The sequence below is a fragment of the Gracilinanus agilis genome, chromosome 2, assembly GCF_016433145.1.
Source record: "Gracilinanus agilis isolate LMUSP501 chromosome 2, AgileGrace, whole genome shotgun sequence".
Lineage (NCBI taxonomy): Eukaryota > Metazoa > Chordata > Mammalia > Didelphimorphia > Didelphidae > Gracilinanus > Gracilinanus agilis.
In genome coordinates, this window is record NC_058131.1 from 210,403,855 (window position 1) to 210,423,556 (window position 19,702).

Sequence of the window (19,702 nt, forward strand, 5' to 3'; positions counted from 1 at the left end):
ATTAGGAGAAGTTTTTTCAAATGTCTATTGATAGCTATGATAATATCTTTAGGGCAGCTTTCTTCCTGTACAATTCTAAGTAGTAATATCTTGAAATATATGCATTATTGTTAAGGGTAACATCCACTTCTCAGGCTTGCAACCTTGGTTGCAACTCCTCACTCTTACTTTCATATTTAATCTGCGGCCAAGAACTGCTGATTTTTACTTTTGTAATTTTTTTCGTATATGTCTCCTTTCTCTCTCCGCCACCTGCCAACAGCCTGGGATAGGCCCTCATTGCTTCATGCCTGAACCATGGCAATAGCCTAATGGTGCATCTCCTTGCCACAAGCTTCTCCCCACAGCTGTCAAAGTGTTTGTACTAAAGTGAAGGTCTGACCAGGTCACTCTTTTATTCAATAAATTACAGCAGCTCCTTATCATCTCCAAGATCGATTTTTTTTAAACTTCCAGTATTCAAAGCCCTTTATAACTTGGCCATCCTTCCATTCTCCTTATATCTTCTATCCCCTCCCCACTATCTCCGTACCCTGGAGAACCTGTGATACAGTGCCACTGGCTCCCTAGCTATTTCTCAAACAAGACACTCCATCTCCTGATTGGCCATTTTCACTGACAGTCCCCCATGCCTGAAAAGCTCTCTAAGTCCCCATCTCTACCTCCTGGCTTCCTTTAGGTTTCAGTAAAAATCAGGCTTTCTCTGACCCTGCTTAAATTTCTAGTCTCTTCTCTTTTTTATTTATTTCCAGCTTATCTTGTATAGACATTTTTCATGAATAGTTCTTGGCATATTGTCTCTCCCATTCAATTAAGCCAGAGCTGTTTTTGCCTTTCTTTGGATCCACAATGTATAATGTAGTACACAATAAGCGATTAATAAATGTTTATTGACTGCCTGCCTCATGTTCATCACTAGTCTGGAAGAACCTCCACTTGAGGTCTTCAGGGACTGTGGTATTCCAGGGCTCACAGCACCAGTGTTTTAAAAAAAGGAATCTTTGTTTCAGGGAGAAGCCTGGGCTTCTAGGATCTCAACAAAGTCAAAATCATTCAATATATAACAAGTATACTATGATGTGGTGACAGACAACTAAAACGATTCTCTACACTTGTAAATCAAGACTCTCAAAGTGAGGAGATTAGAAAGAAAGATAGGATAAGGAAATGTACCTGCTTATCTGAGTCTACCTCTATCACAGGGAAAGCCCCTAAGAAAAAAAGAAAATAAGCATTTAAATAGCACCTACTATGTGCCAGGCACTGTGATAAGCACAGTCACAAATGTTATCCCAAAGCTTGTTGGGGTCCTTTATCATGTGTGTGTGTGTGTAACTTTGCCTTGTTGCAGTGACAACAATCTTACTGTTAGAGTGCTTGCCCTCTCCCTCTTATTCAGAAGAAAGAGGTAATTGCATTTTGATAAATGCCTCTTGAAAAAACAATTGCAGAAAACCAGGAATTGGGTTGGTTATTCTCTGAATCTCAAAACTGCCATTACAAAGAGGCTCCTACAATCTCTTTTAGGAGATAAAGGAGGGCCCAGCAATTTGGTGAGACAGAAACAACATTCAACCTGAGCCATAAAACAGAATTTCAGTACTGGTTTTAATCATTATTAGCTTTATGACAAAAATCACTAAGCTACTTCTAAGTCTTGACTTCCTTAGCTTTAAATACCGGGATGATAATAATACAAAGCCCACCTATTGTAATAGTTCCTCTGAAGAAAATATTTTGCAAATCAAATATCATGTAAATATGAGTTGTTAGTATTGCCAGTCCACACAATCATTCTTCTGCTAACTCCTGACAACATGAGGCTGATGCTAGATCATTAGAAGTTCAGAAAAGTGGAATGTTAGCCATGGTACAGTAGGCACCTTAGGCTAAAAAATTCAAATACTGGCCTAGCAACACATTATATGCGCAATCTGAAGAGGTTCTTCATTAGAAAAGTTCTTCATTAGAAAGGTGACTGTGAGCCAATGAATCTTTGGCAATGGCACCATAAGAATCTGAGATAAACAGGAAATAATCCCTTCTTCCACTGTTATGATGATGGTAGGGGGAGAGGGACAAGTAGATAAACTGTGCTAAGAATCAATTTTGAAACTGTCTAAAAAGTTTAAGTTCATTATTAGTACTTTTAAAGGACAATCTTTGCTCAATGAATAAGAGCCTTACAGTACTGGAATAAATGAGTTGCTGCCATAGATATTAATTTTCCCTATAGATAAAATCAAAGAACATGATAAAGTTGCTTCTACGTGGAGAAATAGCTCCTATATTCACTTTTCAGAGGCCAACAAAGGAACTGTTAGAATGTTATCTTATACTCCAATACAATATTCACTTAATGCTTCTTCAATTCGCCCTAGAGTGCTCCTAAGGAAGGTAAGCTAAATAGACTACCATAAATAAACTGCAGGTTTGGACCAACTTCCATATTAGAAGATGAATTAGATCATTTGTAAGGAGAAAATGACAATATCTTTCAAACTAAGTCTATGTATATTTTGATATTTATGACTTCAACGAATAAGTGGGAAAATACTAAGGTGAAAACTATACTATAATCTGAAGTGGGACGATGAAACAAAATACTCAAAAGTCTCAATGATACATTATGTAGATTCTCTTCAAGAAGGGAGATGGTGAACACTAGAATAAAACACACTGTATAGTCATCATAACAAAAATAAAGTTGACTACATCTTTTTTTTTTAAACTCTTACCTTCAGCCTCACATTCAATTCTATGTATTGGTTCCAAGGCAGAAGAGTGAAAAGGGCTGGGCAATAGGGGTTAAGTGACCTGCCCCAGGTCACAAAGCTAGGAAGTGTCTAAAGTCAAATTTGAACCCAGAACCTCCCATCTCTAGACCTGGCTCTCAAACTACTGAGCAACCCAGCTGCCTCCAAAACTGACTATATCTTAGTAGAGAATAAATAGATAGAAGTTAACTCAAAATTATTAATTTGCGGTCAATTAGGAAAATCAACTGGCTAAAGGTCAAAATTAATTGCCAAATTAGCAAAAAGGGCAAAAGAAATGTTATGTAACTTAAATAACTCAAATCTGATCACTTTTTTTCCTGATCACTTTTTAAAAGTTAGTAACCTCCCCCTAAAGGTGAAATTGATAAAAGTAAGGATCCTAAAGACTCAGATTGTGTCATTTCTTAGGAAAACCAAATGGATGTATAGTAGTCTCCACAAGAAGACCATCAAAAAAAAAGGGCCAAGAAACCACCACAACTGGGAGATAGCTTTTCATCAAAAAAAGATTCAGCCATCAGGGACAACAATGGTTTAGAAAAGAATTCACTATAAAACAATACAGAAGAGAAAGATTGAAAATTCTAAGCAGTATGACATCATAATACAATGAAAAGCAGATGGAAAAAACTGTGGAAAGATGACGGTGTTAAGACCCCATATCCCACAAATACTCCAGAAAAGCTCTAAAAATGCATATTGAAGAATAATGATAAAGAATCAGCTACAAACTACTCTATTCAATCCTGGATATCAAAATAGGTCTGGTATCATACTGCTAAATTGTGAAACAGAGATAATCTAGACTAAGTACAAAGTAAAAATAAGAAACCGCCAGACCCAAAGATTGAGAATGGGCCAGGCAGTGCCCAGCACATGCTACCCAGGAGCCCTACCCCTAACTGAGAAAAGAGACAGTCTTAAATGACCCAGGAGTCCATCAGTGGCAAGAGGTATGGGGAGATCCATGACCAAAGTGAGTGATCCAGGGGGCCAATCTGAAACAGAAATAGGGCAAGAGCAGTACCCAGTACAAATGATTCAGGGGTTTGCCCCATCCCCATGCACAGTAGCAGACAGGAATATAACAGTGTTCTATAGCAAGTGCAGCAGGAAACAGCCAGTGCAGTGCCCAGTGTTGGGGGATTCAGGGGACCTAGAGAAGGCAAGAGACAAGGGCCAGAATCTAGGCAACCTGTACCTGACCAAGGTTCCATACAGCTCATGCTCTATCTAGCATTCAGGCAGCCTGGGCCAGAATTACAATAATAGACAGGGGTAGACAATTCCTGTAAATGTAGAGCCTAGTCATAGTCACAGAACTTAGAATTAAACAAAGCCTTACTCACATCATCCAGGAATATGGGAGTGTACCCTAGCACAAGCCCCCAATCCAGAAAGTGATGCTAGAGAAATGAGTAAACAGGAGAAATGCCAAATACAATTTAGAAATACCTTGGACTGACAGAAGCTCAAAGGGGTAAACCCAGAAGAAGAGAAAAATTCCACAAGTCCAAGTAGAACCTCAGAGAAAAAGAATGTCCTGGCCACAAGGACCATAAGAGTACCTGGAAGAAATGAAAGAAGAGATACAAAATGGAACATATAGGGAGGAAAAAAATGTCAGGGAGAATTAATATCTTAGAACAGATGGTGGTAAACTGGAATCAAGAATTCAACTCTTATGAAAACTAGGATTTCAAAAAAGAAAATAACTCCATGAGATAATAAGAAATAGTAAAACAAAATCAAAGAACTGAAAAAAAGAATAAAATGTAATTGTATATTACCAAAAAACTGGCCTGAAATATAGGTCAAGAGATTTTATCAAAGAAATCTGTGAACTACTTAAAATTCATTAACAAACAAAAATATAGCTTGGATATAACATTCCATTTCAAGAAGTCATGAATGTAAATTGAACCAAGGAGCAGGGTGAAAATAGAAATAATCCACCTATCATCTCCTGAAACAAATCTTCAAATGAAATTTCTAGTAATGCTATAACCAAAATCCAGAGATTCCAAATTAAAGAAAAATTATTGCAAGCAGACAAAAAGAAAGCATTTAAGTACCAAGAAATCATAATTAGGATCACACAAGACTTGCCAGCTGACACTAGAAAGAAATAGAGAACTTGAAGCATGGTGTTCCAAAAGGCAAAAAGATTATGGCAATACTGGCAATATGCATTGACAGAAAAATCCAATATAAAATACCTATAGAATGTAAAAAATACTATAGAATTAGACTACAGAACATAACTATCAAATACTTTGAAGTACAAAGGGACCTAAAAAATTTGAGAAATATATTATTTGGGGTAAGTTGAGCCAATGTTAAAAAAGGCAACACTATCTAAATAACTTAATTTACTTATTCAGTGCCATACTAATAAAACTTAAAACAATTTCTTAAAAGTGGAAAGGAAGGTGGCCCAGAAGTAACATCTCAAACTTTACTACAAAGCAGCAATCTTGAAAATGATTTGAGGCTGGTTAAAAAATAAAGATAGTCTAATGCTTGCTAAAACTAAAGATGCCAGCTACTAGGGTAAGGAATCATGATTATTTGATTTTTAAAAATAAAAGCTGCTGGGGCAGGTAAGTAGCTCAGTGGAATAGAGCAACAGGCCTGGAGAGAGTCCTGGGTTCAAATCCGATCTCAGACACTTCTTAGCTGTGTGACCCTGGGCAAATTACTTCATGCCAGTTGCTTAGCCCTCACCATTCCTCTGCCTTAGAACCAACACTTTGTATCAATTCTAAGAGAGAAAGCAAATTTTTTTTTAAAAACTGCTAAAAATATGGACAGTAAAATTATGTGCAAGTCATCATCTCATGTCATCTTCAAAGATGAGCTCCAAATAGATAAATGACTTAGATACAAAGGGTAACATCATAAACAAATTAGAAGAGTTAGGAAGAAATTACCTTTCAGATATATGGATATGGGAAGAGTTCATGACCAAGCAGAACAGAGAGAATCATACAACAATTTTAATAACATAAAAAGTTTTTACCCAAATAAAGCCAAAAAAAAAGCAAAAATTAGAAAGGAAAGAGAGGCAAATAAGAGGGCAATAATCTTAGTAGTCAAGTTTCTCTGATAACATCTCATATTCAAGATTTCTAAGGAACTGATTTAAATTTATGAGAACAATAATTGTTTCTCAGCAGAAAAATGGTTAAAGGAGATGAACTGTGTTCAAGGAAAAAATTCTAAGCTCTCAACAACCATTTTTAAAAATGTTCCAAATCACTAAAAATTAGAGAAAAGTCAAATTAAAACAACTCTTAGTTTCCAAATCACACTCATCAGAAAGATTAAGATGATAATTGTTGGAAAGGGAGCAGGAAACCAAGCACACTGGTATATTATTGTTAGTGCTGTGAAATGTCCTGGAAAATAATTTGGAACTATGCCAAAAATCACTAAAAGTCCTTTGACCCAGAGACATAACTACCATGTCTATCTTCCAAAGAGAACAATGCTTACGTTTTGTTTGAGAATGGCTAAAGAAATTATACTATATTAATGCAATAGAATATTATTTTTCCATAAAAATGATAAAATGGGTAGTTCGAACAAACTGTGAAGACATGTATGAACAGATACAGAATGAGGTAAATGGAACCAAGAGACCAACTTAACAACATTAGTAAAATAACTTTGAAAGAGTTTAAAACTGATCAGTCAAAAATAAACCATGATTCCAGATGATCAAACATAAAGCAGGCTACTCATCTCCTGACAAAGCAGGAATGAACTCCAAATTTAAAATGAGATCTGTGGATTGGGGAAGAGTTTATGATGAAAGGAGAGGATCACAAGAAAAAATGGACACTTTTATATAATTAAATTTTACTTTCTCACATTATACATAATTTAAATTATATTTGTAAAAGAGGAAAAATTTTTGTAGTAAGTTTCTGACAAATGTCTCACTCCTATATGACATAGGGCTCTGATTAAAATTATAAGAACAACTATTTCTGATAGATAAATGATTGAAGGATATAAACAGATAGCTTTCCGAGGAAGAAAATGAAACTAATAACAACCATATGAAAAAATGTACCAAATCATTATTAATTAGAGAAATGCATCTTGGGTTCTACCTTACACTCACTGGATTGACAACGACACAAGAAGAAAATGAAAATTGTTAGGGTGGCCCTGGGAAACCAGACACACTAATACACTGCAGGTGGCACTATGAACTGCTCCAGTAATTTTGAAAAGCAACTTTTATGCCTAAAAAGTCAAGAAAATTATGCATATATTCCTGTTGATCTAACTATACTAATAGTAGATCTATACTTCAAGGAGAGCAAAGAAAGATGAAAGGAACACATATGTAAAAAATTATGTATTGTAGCTCTTTTTGTTTTAACAAAGAACTAGGAACTAAGGGGATGATTTTCTATTGTTAAATTATTAAATTATGTTATATGAATGTAATGGTATACTGCACTATAAAAAAAAATGGCACAATGGACAAGCCTAAGAAGACCTGTATGAATTGATGCAGTGAACAGAACCAGGAAAACAATTTAAATAGTAACATTATACATATAAAAAACATGATGAAAAACTTGAGAACTCTGAGCAATATAATGACCAATAATGATTTCTAGAGGACTGATGATGAAGCCTGGAACTGACCACTTATCTCTTGGCAAAGATGTGAGGGACTCAAGATGCTGCCTAAGACATATTTTCAAACACAGCTAGTGTAAGAATGTGTTTTGCTTGACTATGCATATTTGTTACCCGGGCTCTAATATGTTTTTCTTTTTTTTTTAAACCAACTTGGCCAGGGTAGGAGTGAGAGAAAGAATAGGGATGTAGTGGGTAGAAAGGAAGAAAAGAGGATCAATTAAGGAATCTTTTTTAAAAAATAAAAAGGCTGAGAAAAAATATAACAACAGAAAGAAGGCCAAAAAGAACCATAGAGAATTAAGACTGCTCTGAATGTTAAAAGTTGAACTTATCATACTTAGCAAGAAAGGCAATTTCTACAAAAAGGATTTGTATAGTATGTATGTATGCATGTATGTATGTATTCCTCCCTTTATTAAAGATTTTATATTTTTTAAAATATATGTACAGTGACCCAGGGTCATTTTTACTCTAGAGTCAGATACTATACTATACATACTCTACTCTACTGAGGTACCCTAAAATGTGAAGTAAAGCAGGGTCAGGAAAGTACTGTTTAAAGCTTTTTTAAAATTTTAACTCTGTCTTCTGTATTTACATTGCCTTAATTTTTTTTAACACATCTCTCACTTAGTGAGCCATATTTTCTAAAAAAGAATAAAAAGAAAGAGAAAAAAGTATTTCAGTAAGGCTAGCTCACACATTAAGTTTGACCCAGGGTCTCTGAATAAATCTACTATTTTTTCTACTCTACTATTCTGCTTCTAAAAATATTATCAAATTCCTTTTAACTCTGGTTACTAATATATATATAGGCATATATACACAAATTTATTTATTAGCATACATTTATATATTTATAGTATGCATGTTTATAGACACCTGTGTCTTATATACCCATATAAATGCATTATACATAACTATTATCTAAGCTAGCCATCCTTTCCAAATTCTTCAATAGATTTTTTTTCTGAGATTTGGAGTCCTACAAAAATGCTATGGGGAATAAATTATTGTTTTGATAAGTCTGAACAAATAATTTCACTGTTTAGGGAACTTTTTGTATAGAAAGTCCTTCCCCAAATGGAGAAGGGTCAACATTTCTAAAACTTGTAATCTTACAGGATATCTAGGGGATAAGTGACTCATTCATGGCCATATAGCTAAAAAGTCTCAGAGGTCTAAATGAAGGTCAACCCTCTGTCCATTGAACAACACTGCTTTTAGAATAAAATTTATTTAGCTGAAAAAATGAAGAAAAAAGAGTCTTTTGGTAAAAAATTTAAAATAAGTAAATTCAGCTTAAAATCCTTACCATCGTGAATCTCATAAGCCAAACTAGTGATCTTCTGTGTAATTATCATCATTGGGCTGTGGCAAAGAAAATGAAAACATTTTAAAAGAAAATCATAACACAATACCTAAATATTTCTAAATGATTTCTTCATTGTTTTTATGACAATATCTATAATTTGTTTACAAAGATGTTTTCAAAGAAAAGGAGACACATTTCAGCAGTAACAAAACATGGTATTTTTTTAATTCTGATATTTAGTTATAACATTTGTTTCTACAATCTTTGTGTAATCATTTTTTGAATAAAAAGATAGAAAATTAGTTTCTTATGCCTAGTAAATGTTGCTATTTCAATCTGGTTACATTTTTAAAGAAAAAGATTCATATTGGAAGAAAACAAGTATTTTCCTGATTAATTTGGGAAGTTAAGTACAAAAAGAAGTATAGCTATCAGATAGCTAACACAATTATTTATCAAAACTTAAACCTGTATATAATAATGAAACTAAAGGGCTAAGCTTCATACATTGATGAACTAAAGTGAAAATAAAGTGCACCTAATGAGCATTTCAACAAAACTAATCAACACATTCACCAAGTCTAAAAGTATATGCAATGTTCCACACCCATAATCCCTCATCTCTGCAAAAAAGAGAGGAAAGTGATCCTCCTCATCTTTTCTTTGGGAATAAGTCTGGTCATTATACCTATATAGCAACATTTTATATATATAATACTCTGATTCTGCTTACTCCACACACTATCACTTCATATAAGCTTTTCCCAAGATTCTCTAAATTCTTTCTATTGATAATATATTTATAGTATAGAAAATTCTATTATGCCCATATAATACAATTTGTTTAGGCATTCTCCAAATGATGGGCATTTACTTTGTTTCCACTTCTCTGTTACTAAAACAAAGTGCAAATATGAATGTTGTGTTGTATATAGGGCCTTTCTTTTGGTCCTTAGTGATCTTTGGATATGTATCTAATTGTGGAACCTCTAGGTCAAAGAGCATAGACATTTTAGCCTCTTTTTTAAAAAATCCAAATTGCTTTCCAAGATTAGGCCAATCCACATCTTCAAAAGCATTACTGGGTATCACTGCATATTTAAAAAGTATACAAAAGCAGGGCGCACCTGGGTGGCCTAGTTGATTGAGAGCCAGGCTTAGAGACAGAAGGTCCTGGGTTCAAATATGACCTCAGACACTTCCTAGCTGTGTCGCCCTGGGCAAGTCACTTACCTCCATTGCCTAGTCTTTACCTTGGAACCAATACACAGTATTGATTGCAAGATGGAAGGTAAGGGTTTAAAATATATATATATATATATATAAGAAGTGGAGGGAGAAGACATGGTAGAGGACCCTTGGGAGTCAGAATAAAAATTATAATTATGGAAATATACTACAGGCTGCCTTAAGAGAAAAAGGAACTAGATGAGGAATTTTTAAAAAGAGATCACAAGGGGTAGCTAAGTGGCTAAGTGGATGGAGTGTTAGGTCTAGAAACTAGAGGTAACGGGTTCATATATGGCCTTAGACACTTTCTAGTTATGTGACCCTGGGTAAGTCACTTAACACCCAATGCCTAGCCCTTACTACTCCTGGACTTGGAACTGAGACTTAGTATTGATTCTAAGACAGAGGTACTGATTTAAAAAAAAAAGAAAGAAAGAAAAAAAAAACTATCACAAGTTAACTTCAATTGTCAGTCAGTTAACAAGTATTTGTTAAGCATTTACTATGTACCAGATGCTGTGCTAACAGCTAAGGACACAAAGAGAGGAGTATATACATAGTTTCTGTCCTGAAGGAGCTTCCATTTTAATATGGGATACATCATGTAGACAACTACATATTTACAAGATATATACAATGTAAATGAAATCTCAGAGGAAAGGTATCATAAGTGGAGGAAAAGAGAGGCTGCCTCTAAAACAGAGCCATGAAGAAAGCCAGAAGGTGGAGGGGAAGAAAGAAGCATTACAAGCATAGGAAACAGTGAAAAAACACAGAGTTGGGAGGATGGAGTATAGTGTGAGACCTCGAGAAAGGCATTGTCACTGAATTGTAGAGTTCACTGAAGAGAGTAAATATAAGATGACTGGAAAGGCAGGAAGGATTGGCTCTTGAAAAGCCTCAGAAGCCAAGCAGAAAATTTTATATTTGATGCTGGGGAGCTCCTGGAGTTTATTTATTAAGGCAGTAACATGATCATGGAGTTGAGGCTGACACTGACAGTGTGAGCATGGCCCCTAGAAGGAGGGTAGTACCCCTGATAGTAATAAGGATTCGAAAGAAAAAAAATGTTTGAGAGAGAAGATAATGACTTCAGATTTGGACATGTCAGGCTTAAGATGTCCCAAAAAGCAAATGATTATATCAGATTAGAGCTCAGGGAGAAGTTAGGATGGATATGTCTATGTGTCCTAAAAGTCTTAGAGAAATTTTAAGCTTCAACAGTTTAAATAGTTTTAATAGCTGAAAACTGCGCTAAGACTTTTGGGACACCTTAAAGAGCTGAAAATCATCTGCAGAGACAATTGAACCCATGAGAGCTGATGAGATCACCAAATGAAACAATATAAAGGGGGGTGGGGGTGGGGGGAAGAAAGCTTCAGCCAGAGCCAGAGGAAATAACTAAAGCTAGTGTGACCTGGAGGAGGAGCCCACATAGGAGAGACCGAAAAGAATCAGAGAGACAGGCAGGAAAAGCTAGGAGAGAGCAGCACCATATCAATCAGGAGAAAAAAGAATATCCAGGAGAGGAGGATGAAGGACAGGGTCCATCACTGGTAATAGTTTCAGTTAAATGATGAGGTTAGAAGTGAGAATGTGATTAAGAGAGGGAGAGGAAAGGAAATGGAACAATCAATTCTAGATGGCTTTCTCCAAGAGTTTAGACACAAAATCAGAGAAAAGACAAAGGATGATAGCTTATGGAAATGGCTAGAACAAGTGAAAAATTTTAAAGGATGGGGAAGACATGGGCACATTTATAGGCATCATGGAAGCAACCAGTAAAAAGGGAAAGAGTGAGAGCAATAGAGGTGGAAATCTGCCAGAGAAGATGAGATCATGGGTAACTGTTAAAGATTTTGCCTTGACATGGAGAAGAGCCACCTTAATTAATCTGGATATCTGCTGAACTTTTCGCTCTATCAAAAGCAGAGCAGAAAATGTATTTTTGGCTTGCCTTAATGATAATTTCATTCTTAAAAAGGTAGAGGAAATGATATGGAAACAATTCTGAGGAAGTAAAAAGAGAGAATTATCTAAATACCATACAGAAGATACACAATTACCTTACCAAAACAACATAATTAAAAAAAAACACACATGTAACAACAGATGAAAGAAGTATGGCTAATAATACAAGAGGAATACTAAAGTTTAGCATGATTCTATGAGAATTGTGTTAAAAATGTTAAAGCTCAAGGTAAGCTAACTTTCAGAAGGAAAGTTATGGGGAACAAAACAGATTATTTTTACAATTATATTGAGGAAAAGAAGAATCAAAGAGGGGAAAAGCACATTGCTTGGAGTGAACCATCAAACATGAATCAAAGGCCTACTATGTACTAGACACAATATTGAAGCCTGGTGATACAAAGACATAAAAAAAGAAAAAAGAAATAATCCTTGCCCTCAGGAAGCTTACATTTAATTGTAGAAGTCAATACACATATGTGCCATAAATGTTTTATTCCTTGAAATATGCAAGAATGTACCTGTAAGGTTTATTGCATGAATCATGCACAGAGTTCTGCTGGTAGAATGCATCAGTGCTAAGGGATTTGTGCTTTGCCAAGTAATCTCCTTACAAGTTACTGATTAGAAAGACCTATATTGATTCAGGGGCCTTTAAAAAGCAAGTGACTGTCCTCTGTCTTACACTTTCTTGGCTCAGTCAATAGCAAATTGTTTCCTTCTTGGGCTTTTTGTAAAGGATGAAGAAAAAGCTGCCTTTCCTCTATCTTAGTAGAAATGATGAACTCCAAGAATGGGCCACTGGCCCTCCTGTTTTGTGTTCCTGCCCTGATTATAGGTGATCAAACAGCAATTCAGATGTGAATATGTATTTAACAATGAAAGTAGCCTCAATAAAGTGAAATTGGGGTCCATCTTGGATCCTTCAGCTGGAACTGACTGGCAGCAAGAAGAATGATCTGAAATTATACTCTGCTTAAATAAGATGAACATCAACACAAGAATGAAACCAGAATCTACCAAAAGGTCAGAACATACAGACCTGGAAGGAATTGTTTAGGCAATGCAAAGCCAAGGCAAAATAAGACATGTTGATTTAGGGATCTCCCAAAATATTTCATGTCATGATATTTTAAGTATCAATCTCCTTTGAGAATGTAATAATATATTATTAAGTCTTAAGTCTTCGTCATTGCATGTTTGTGAATCTCTTATGTTAAGCATTTGTTTTGCATAGGGAAAGACTGTCATCTTATACCTGATCTTCGCTGTACAGTGAATACCTTTCCACATCCCCTTTTTGGAGATACCTTAGACCTAACCTAAGTTTTAAATAATTCTTCCGACTATAATGGGGAAAACCAGGGAAGGTGTCTTAAATATTAAATATGGGCTCACTGGGGTGGATAGGAGACAGGAAGGGAGAATGGGTGAGACTTTACAAGTCAGGGAACCAGGTTTAACTACAAGGGAAAGACCATGGACTGCAATGACAGTTAAGCCTGACCAACTGTCACTCAGCCCCACCCAGCCTGGAATAAATACAGATTAACACATACACACAATGAGGACCTAAAATTACTAAAAACACACAGGGAATCAGTTTAATTATAATATGAGGGGATTGGAAAGGGGGTTAGGTAAACTATGGCTAACAACCCAGGCCTGGAGTAAAAAAGGGTAAGATCCCTAGCCAATCTGACTTCTGCCAGGCTTTGACAGCTTGGCTAAGGACCTGGGGAAGAGGGCTTGCACTTGAGATCTCACAGCTCTTCAGGGATGTTACAGGATGCCAAGAAGCAACTCCTCCAGAACTGATGTAGCCAGGTAGGGATTGAAGTCTGCAAGCTGTTCAACAGATCACAGGCCACTTCCCTACTCAGTGCTGTCTTACAGGATTGATGTCCTCTGCTTTCAATCTTCATCACTCTCCAGGATCCCAGGGAATCAGGGTGCAACTCCACTAGATCTGAGGTCTCCCAGGGTCAGTTACAGCTTGTCCCAACCACCATGGAGTCTGTCTCAGAGAGCGAGCCACTTCCTGCTTCCCCATTCCATGTGGAATTCTCTAGCCCTTCCTGCTAAGTCTCCTACATAACAACTAAATAATCTTCCTCATAACACTCCTAATGGAAAGTATAAATGCCTAAGCATCCCAAGACTAGCAGTGGTTATTTGTATTTTTACACATATGAATATATATAGAATATTTACAAGGTAGTTTTTAGAAGAAGGGCAGTAGTAGCTGGGAAAATCAGGAAATGCTTCATGTAGAGGCACTGCTTAAGCCAGTGATTCCCAAAGTGGGTGCCACCGCCCCCTGGTGGGTGCTGCAGCGATCCAGGGGAGCGGTGATGGCCACAGGTGCATTTATCTTTCCTATTAATTGCTATTAAAATTTTAAAAACATTAATTTCCAGGGGTCTAAGTAATATTTTTTCTGGAAAGGGAGCGGTAGGCCAAAAAAGTTTGGGAACCACTAGCTTAAGCCAAAGTGATCCTCAGAGGTAGAAACTGGGAGACTGGAATGATGGTTCTCAGAAAAGAAAAAGGAAATTCAAGAACAAGGCCTGAATCAAAAAGACTATAACTAATGAAAGAAGGGGAGAGTAATGAATGCTAGAGGGAATGTGGCAAAATTGGGACATTGCTGGTGGAGTTGTGAAATGATACAACCATTCTGGCTGGCAATATGGAACTATGCTCAAAGGGCTATAAAAGAATGCCTGCCCTTTGATCCAGCCATACCATTGTTGGGTTTGTACCCCAAAGAGATCATAGATAAACAGACTTGTACGAAAATATTTATAGCTGCGTTTTTTGTGATGGCAAAGAACTGGAAAAGGAGGGTATGTCCTTCAATTGGGGAATGGCTGAACAAATTGTGGTATATGCTGGTGATGGAATACTATTGTGCTAAAAGGAATAATAAACTGGAGGAATTCCATGTGAATTGGAAAGACCTCCAGGAACTGATGCAGAGCGAAAGGAGCAGAGCCAGAAGAACACTATACACAGAGACTGATATACTGTGGTAAAATCGAATGCAATGGACTTCTATACCAGCAGCAATGCAATGACACAGGACAATTTTGAGGGATTTGTGGAAAGGAACGCTACCCACATTCAGAGGAAGTACTGCAGGAGAGGAAACATAGAAGATAAACAATTGCTTGAATGCATGGGTTGAGGTGGACATGATTGAGGATGTAGACTCGAAACAACCACACCAATGCAACTAACAACAATTTGGAAATAGGCCCTGAACAAGGACACATGTTACAACCAGTGGAAATGTGCATTGGCCATGGGTGGGGGAAGAGCGGGGGGTGAAGGGGAAAGTAGGGGCATGAAGTATGTAACCATGTTAAAAATGAATATTAATAAATGTTTAAAAAAAAGACTATAACTATATACATAAAAAGAGCTATAACACTGGACCAAAATCTAATAAGATGAAATTTAATAGGGACAAATATAAAATTTTTAAAGCATAAAGTTTACAAATGTTAAGTTGAAAAATAATCAAATTAATAAAATGTGGTTGGGCATTAGTTCATTTGAAGAAAGATCTTGGTAGCGTTGATGTGAAAGGTAATGAGTTCTGCTTTGGACATGCTGAGTTTAAGCAATTTATGGGGCATACAATTTGAAATGTCTAATAGGCAGCTAGAGAGCCAAGATTGGAGCCTGGGAGAAAAATTGGGCTTGGCTATGCTAGTAGTCATCTGTAAAGTGAAAATAAAATCTCTGGAAAATTAGGCGATCACAGAGCAGAAAGGAAGAAGAGAATCAAAGATAGAGGCTTGTAGTTTCCCTATAGTTATAGGAGTATTATATGGATAATGAACCAGTAAAGGAGATGGAATGATACCAAATGATGACAGAGAGTTGCACAACTCTTTTGTTTCTACTTTCTCTGCCAAGAATAATCATCTTTGGACTGGAAAGAACAGAACAAAAATGGATAACAGGGAGGTAGCACTCAAGATAAATGAGATAGAGGGCTACTCTTGACAAATTACATTTGAAGGCAATTAACAAAGTGACAGATGTTACTGCTGAATCAAAGTCAGAATATTTTAAAGACCATAAAGAACTAAAGAGATACTACAGGAAAGGAGAATAATATCCTGTTTTGTTTTTAAATGGACTCTGTAAATCATGGGCCAATGAACTCAATTGATTCCTGAGAAACATAATATTGAATGGAAGTTAGGGAATATCTAGAAAAGTAAATGGTGAGGGACAGCTGGCTCACTGGGTTGAGAGCCAGGCCTAGAGACAGGAGGTCCTGCATTCAAATCTGACCTCAGACACTTCCCTATGACCCTGGGCAAGACACTTGATCCCCATTGCCTGGCCCTTATCACTCTTCTGCCTTAGAACCAGTTGGTTCTAAGATAGAAGGTAGGGTTTAAAAATAAAAAAGAAAGAAAAGAAAAAGAAATGGTAAATCAGGGTGGTAGGGCCACAATTTCTTGACACTACTCTCTCTCCATATGCAACCCCAAGCAGTTTCTGTGATGAAGGTTCCTCCCTTGACAAAATCTAAGTGGTCCCAGCTCTTACACTGCTTCCTAGCCTAAGGCCAATAAAAAGTCCAAGCCAAGGAGATTCCACACTTCTCAGACCTGGAGGTGCCTGAGACCATCTAAGTTGCTGTGTTTGATGACTAACTGACCAGAAGTGTTTCACGATAGAGACAAGGAAGGCTGGGTTCAATAGTCAAGTGCCACTGTATTCTTAGTATATTATGGCTAAAGTAAACCTTCTTATGCGTGCCTCATTTTATCCCAATATTAAACCTCAACTAAGGCTTTAGAGCCACATTTTTAACATCCAGGAAACATCATGTCATACAAGTCTAACCTAACTTCCTTTTCTGACATGTTTCTAAGCCTGGAAGACAAAAATCATGCAAAATTCCTTGAAAATGTAAAAAAAAAAAAAGTATAACTTTGTTCAAAGACTCTGATCATCAATGTCAAGACAGGCACAAAACAAGGACATACATGTAAAACTAATGTTGTCATGTAGGATGTCCAGTAAAAAGCCCCAAAAGATGAGGGATTCCCTCCTGATGGTCAAGTTCCTCTGGATCCTATGTGCAGACAAGCATTTAGTGACTGCATCATGACCAAAAATAACACAGTCTTCAAAAATAAATTTAGAATCACCTAAAAGAGTTTGGGCTGCGTTAAAATAGGTATTGCTTCCAAAAATGAAGTGGTTGGTCATAATCTCACTATACTATGCTCTGGTCAGATTGCATCTGTAAGGACAATGGTAATATGAAGAATATCCAGGAGGACAACCAGGATGATAGAATAACAATAACAAAAGTACTGTACGTGAAAGCACAAATTTCTATTACAGGCAGCTTGCTTTACCTTTTCAGTGTATAATAAATTCAACATTTAACTTTCAAAAACTTTTCAGCTTGTCTATTTCCTTCTGGCTTTCCTTCTGTTCTCTTCTGTGAACAAAAAAATTCTTCAATGACCTTTCTTTTTTTCAACCTTATTGTTGCTTTCTTTACCCCTTTTCCCTTCTGGCATTCCTCCCAAATTAAAAAAAAAAAATCCTAGTAACAAATATGCCTAATCAAGCAAAACAAATTCCAACATTAGGCTTGTCTGAAAATGCACCTCACCCATCTGTCAAGACTCTATTCATCATTCCTTTGAAATTATTATCACTGTAGTGAAAACAGTTCTTAAATTCTTGAAAGTTGGCTTTCTTCATATAATGTTGTTGTTAAGGTATAATTTATTCTCAGGATTCTGCTCACTTTAATCTGCATCTGTTCATTCAAATCCTCGTAGTTTCTTTGAAACTGTCCTTTTTGTCACTTATTATGGCACAGTAATCTTCCGCTATATTCACATATTACATTTTGTTCAGCTGTTATCTAATTGATGGGCACTCTCTCAGTTTCTAATTCTGTGCTATAATAAAGAGATGCCATAAGCAATGATTTCTGTAGGATACAGTTGAGGTATCATTGGGTGCAAGTTCAGTGTAGTGACTTTTGGGGCATAGTTTCAAACTGCATTCCCAAAATTGTAGAACCAATTTATAGTCTCACCAACAGAATACTAGAATATCTGTTTTTTCCATAGTCAACCCCTATAGCAACTGTCATTTCCCTTTTCTGTCAAAATTTGCCAAACTGACGGGTGTGAAATAGAATCGCAGGGTTGTTTTAATTTGCATCATTCACTCTTTAAAAATATTCTTCACAGCTCAGGCACCAATTTAAGAATACATCCTCTACTAATCCTTTGCATATAGATGTAAAGCAGCTGATGTTATATTTATGTTTTCAAGCCAATTAAGATAGCCCTTTTTCCTTTTGTGGCTAAAAAATAATTCAATTTTTAATTCTTCCTCATAAAGTCAATATTCTAACTTTTAAAATAATTTGGTCTACCTAATAAATTCTAAGAACACTTTGCATTCCTGGGAGTTGAATGAAAAATTTTTGACTTCACTCAATTAAAAAAAAATACTTTGAAAAAAAATCCACATGAAGAAAATTAGTCTTGATTCTTTTCAAAGTGCTTTTATATATTTAACCCTTATATTCTATACACAATACATAGATATAAATATAATAATGATTAAAATTGTAGTTCATACATCTTTGTGCATTTCTTCCATGATGATTAATGTTTTAAAAATTAAGCTATACAATACTCCTGTGAATTTAAATGGCTGTAGTGGTTTAGATGAAAGATGTGAACAAATGAAAGTAGGTTAACAGTAGGGTTTTAAATTTTATTTTATTTTATTTTTATCTCTGAATCTCCCATGCCTAGCACAGTACTTGTTATTTAACTGATGCTAAATATGTGCTTATTGATTGAAATTTTACGTTTTACTATCGATAGAATATACTTATTTGTATTATAACTTAGCCTCCTGCTTAATTTGAATGTAGAGACAACTTCAAACTTCTTTTCCTCTGAAATAAGACAAACTTTACTGGAGTCATGTGTATCAGTCTATTTTCATAGCAAAAGGCTTATTGCTTTAAGAAGGGCAATAAGGAAATCGAACAGCTTCTCACCTTTTTGCTAAAATGTTAAACAAACTGAATTTTGAGCCAGAAGATCCAGGTTAAAAGCTGGTTTTGTCACTTAATATCTTGGTGATCTTGGGCAAATCACTTCACCTTTTTAGGTCTCAGTTTCCTCATTTGCAAAATGAGGGAATAGGCTTAAGCAACTTCCAAGGTTCCTTCCAGCATCAATTCTATGGTGCAATTTTAAGTATGAGTACTAATTGAATAAATTAAACAACTCCATCCTACCCTTCAGGTAAAATTCAAGATGCTAGTCTGATAAATTTAACCAGGTGAGAGTACTTCTCACCTTAGCCAATCATCAATTTCAGATTAATTGCAATAAAGCCCTGGATCAATTTATTTCACCTTGAAAGACATCTGATGAACCTGATAGACATTGCACAGGAAGCCTGTTTGTACTGGCTGAGAAAACTTGGTCATGCTCTGAGTCTTCTATAACACAGCAGATAATTCAAAGACAAGGATTGGAGCTTTTGGCAGCTTATAGTGTTGCACAACTTCCAATAAAGCCTCTGAGAAGAATTGCTAGGAGCTAGAGAAGAAGAACCCATGCCTTGGTTTGAGGAGAACCTTGTGGGCTTCAAAAGGCCTGGCAGATTCTGGACTTCCTATCAGTAAGCTAGCATCATTCCCACATAAATGACGGCA

At 36.1% G+C, this 19,702-nt stretch overlaps 1 protein-coding gene across 1 annotated transcript in view; it reads right to left on the bottom strand.

Moving 5' to 3' along the window:
* MBOAT2 (membrane bound O-acyltransferase domain containing 2) overlaps positions 1–19,702 on the bottom strand; it is a 184,336-nt gene that overhangs the window by 41,955 nt on the left and 122,679 nt on the right. The window contains exon 5 of the mRNA XM_044663619.1: positions 8,761–8,816. Within this exon, the coding sequence (XP_044519554.1) occupies positions 8,761–8,816 (56 nt within the window). The remainder of the gene's footprint in view (positions 1–8,760; positions 8,817–19,702) is intronic.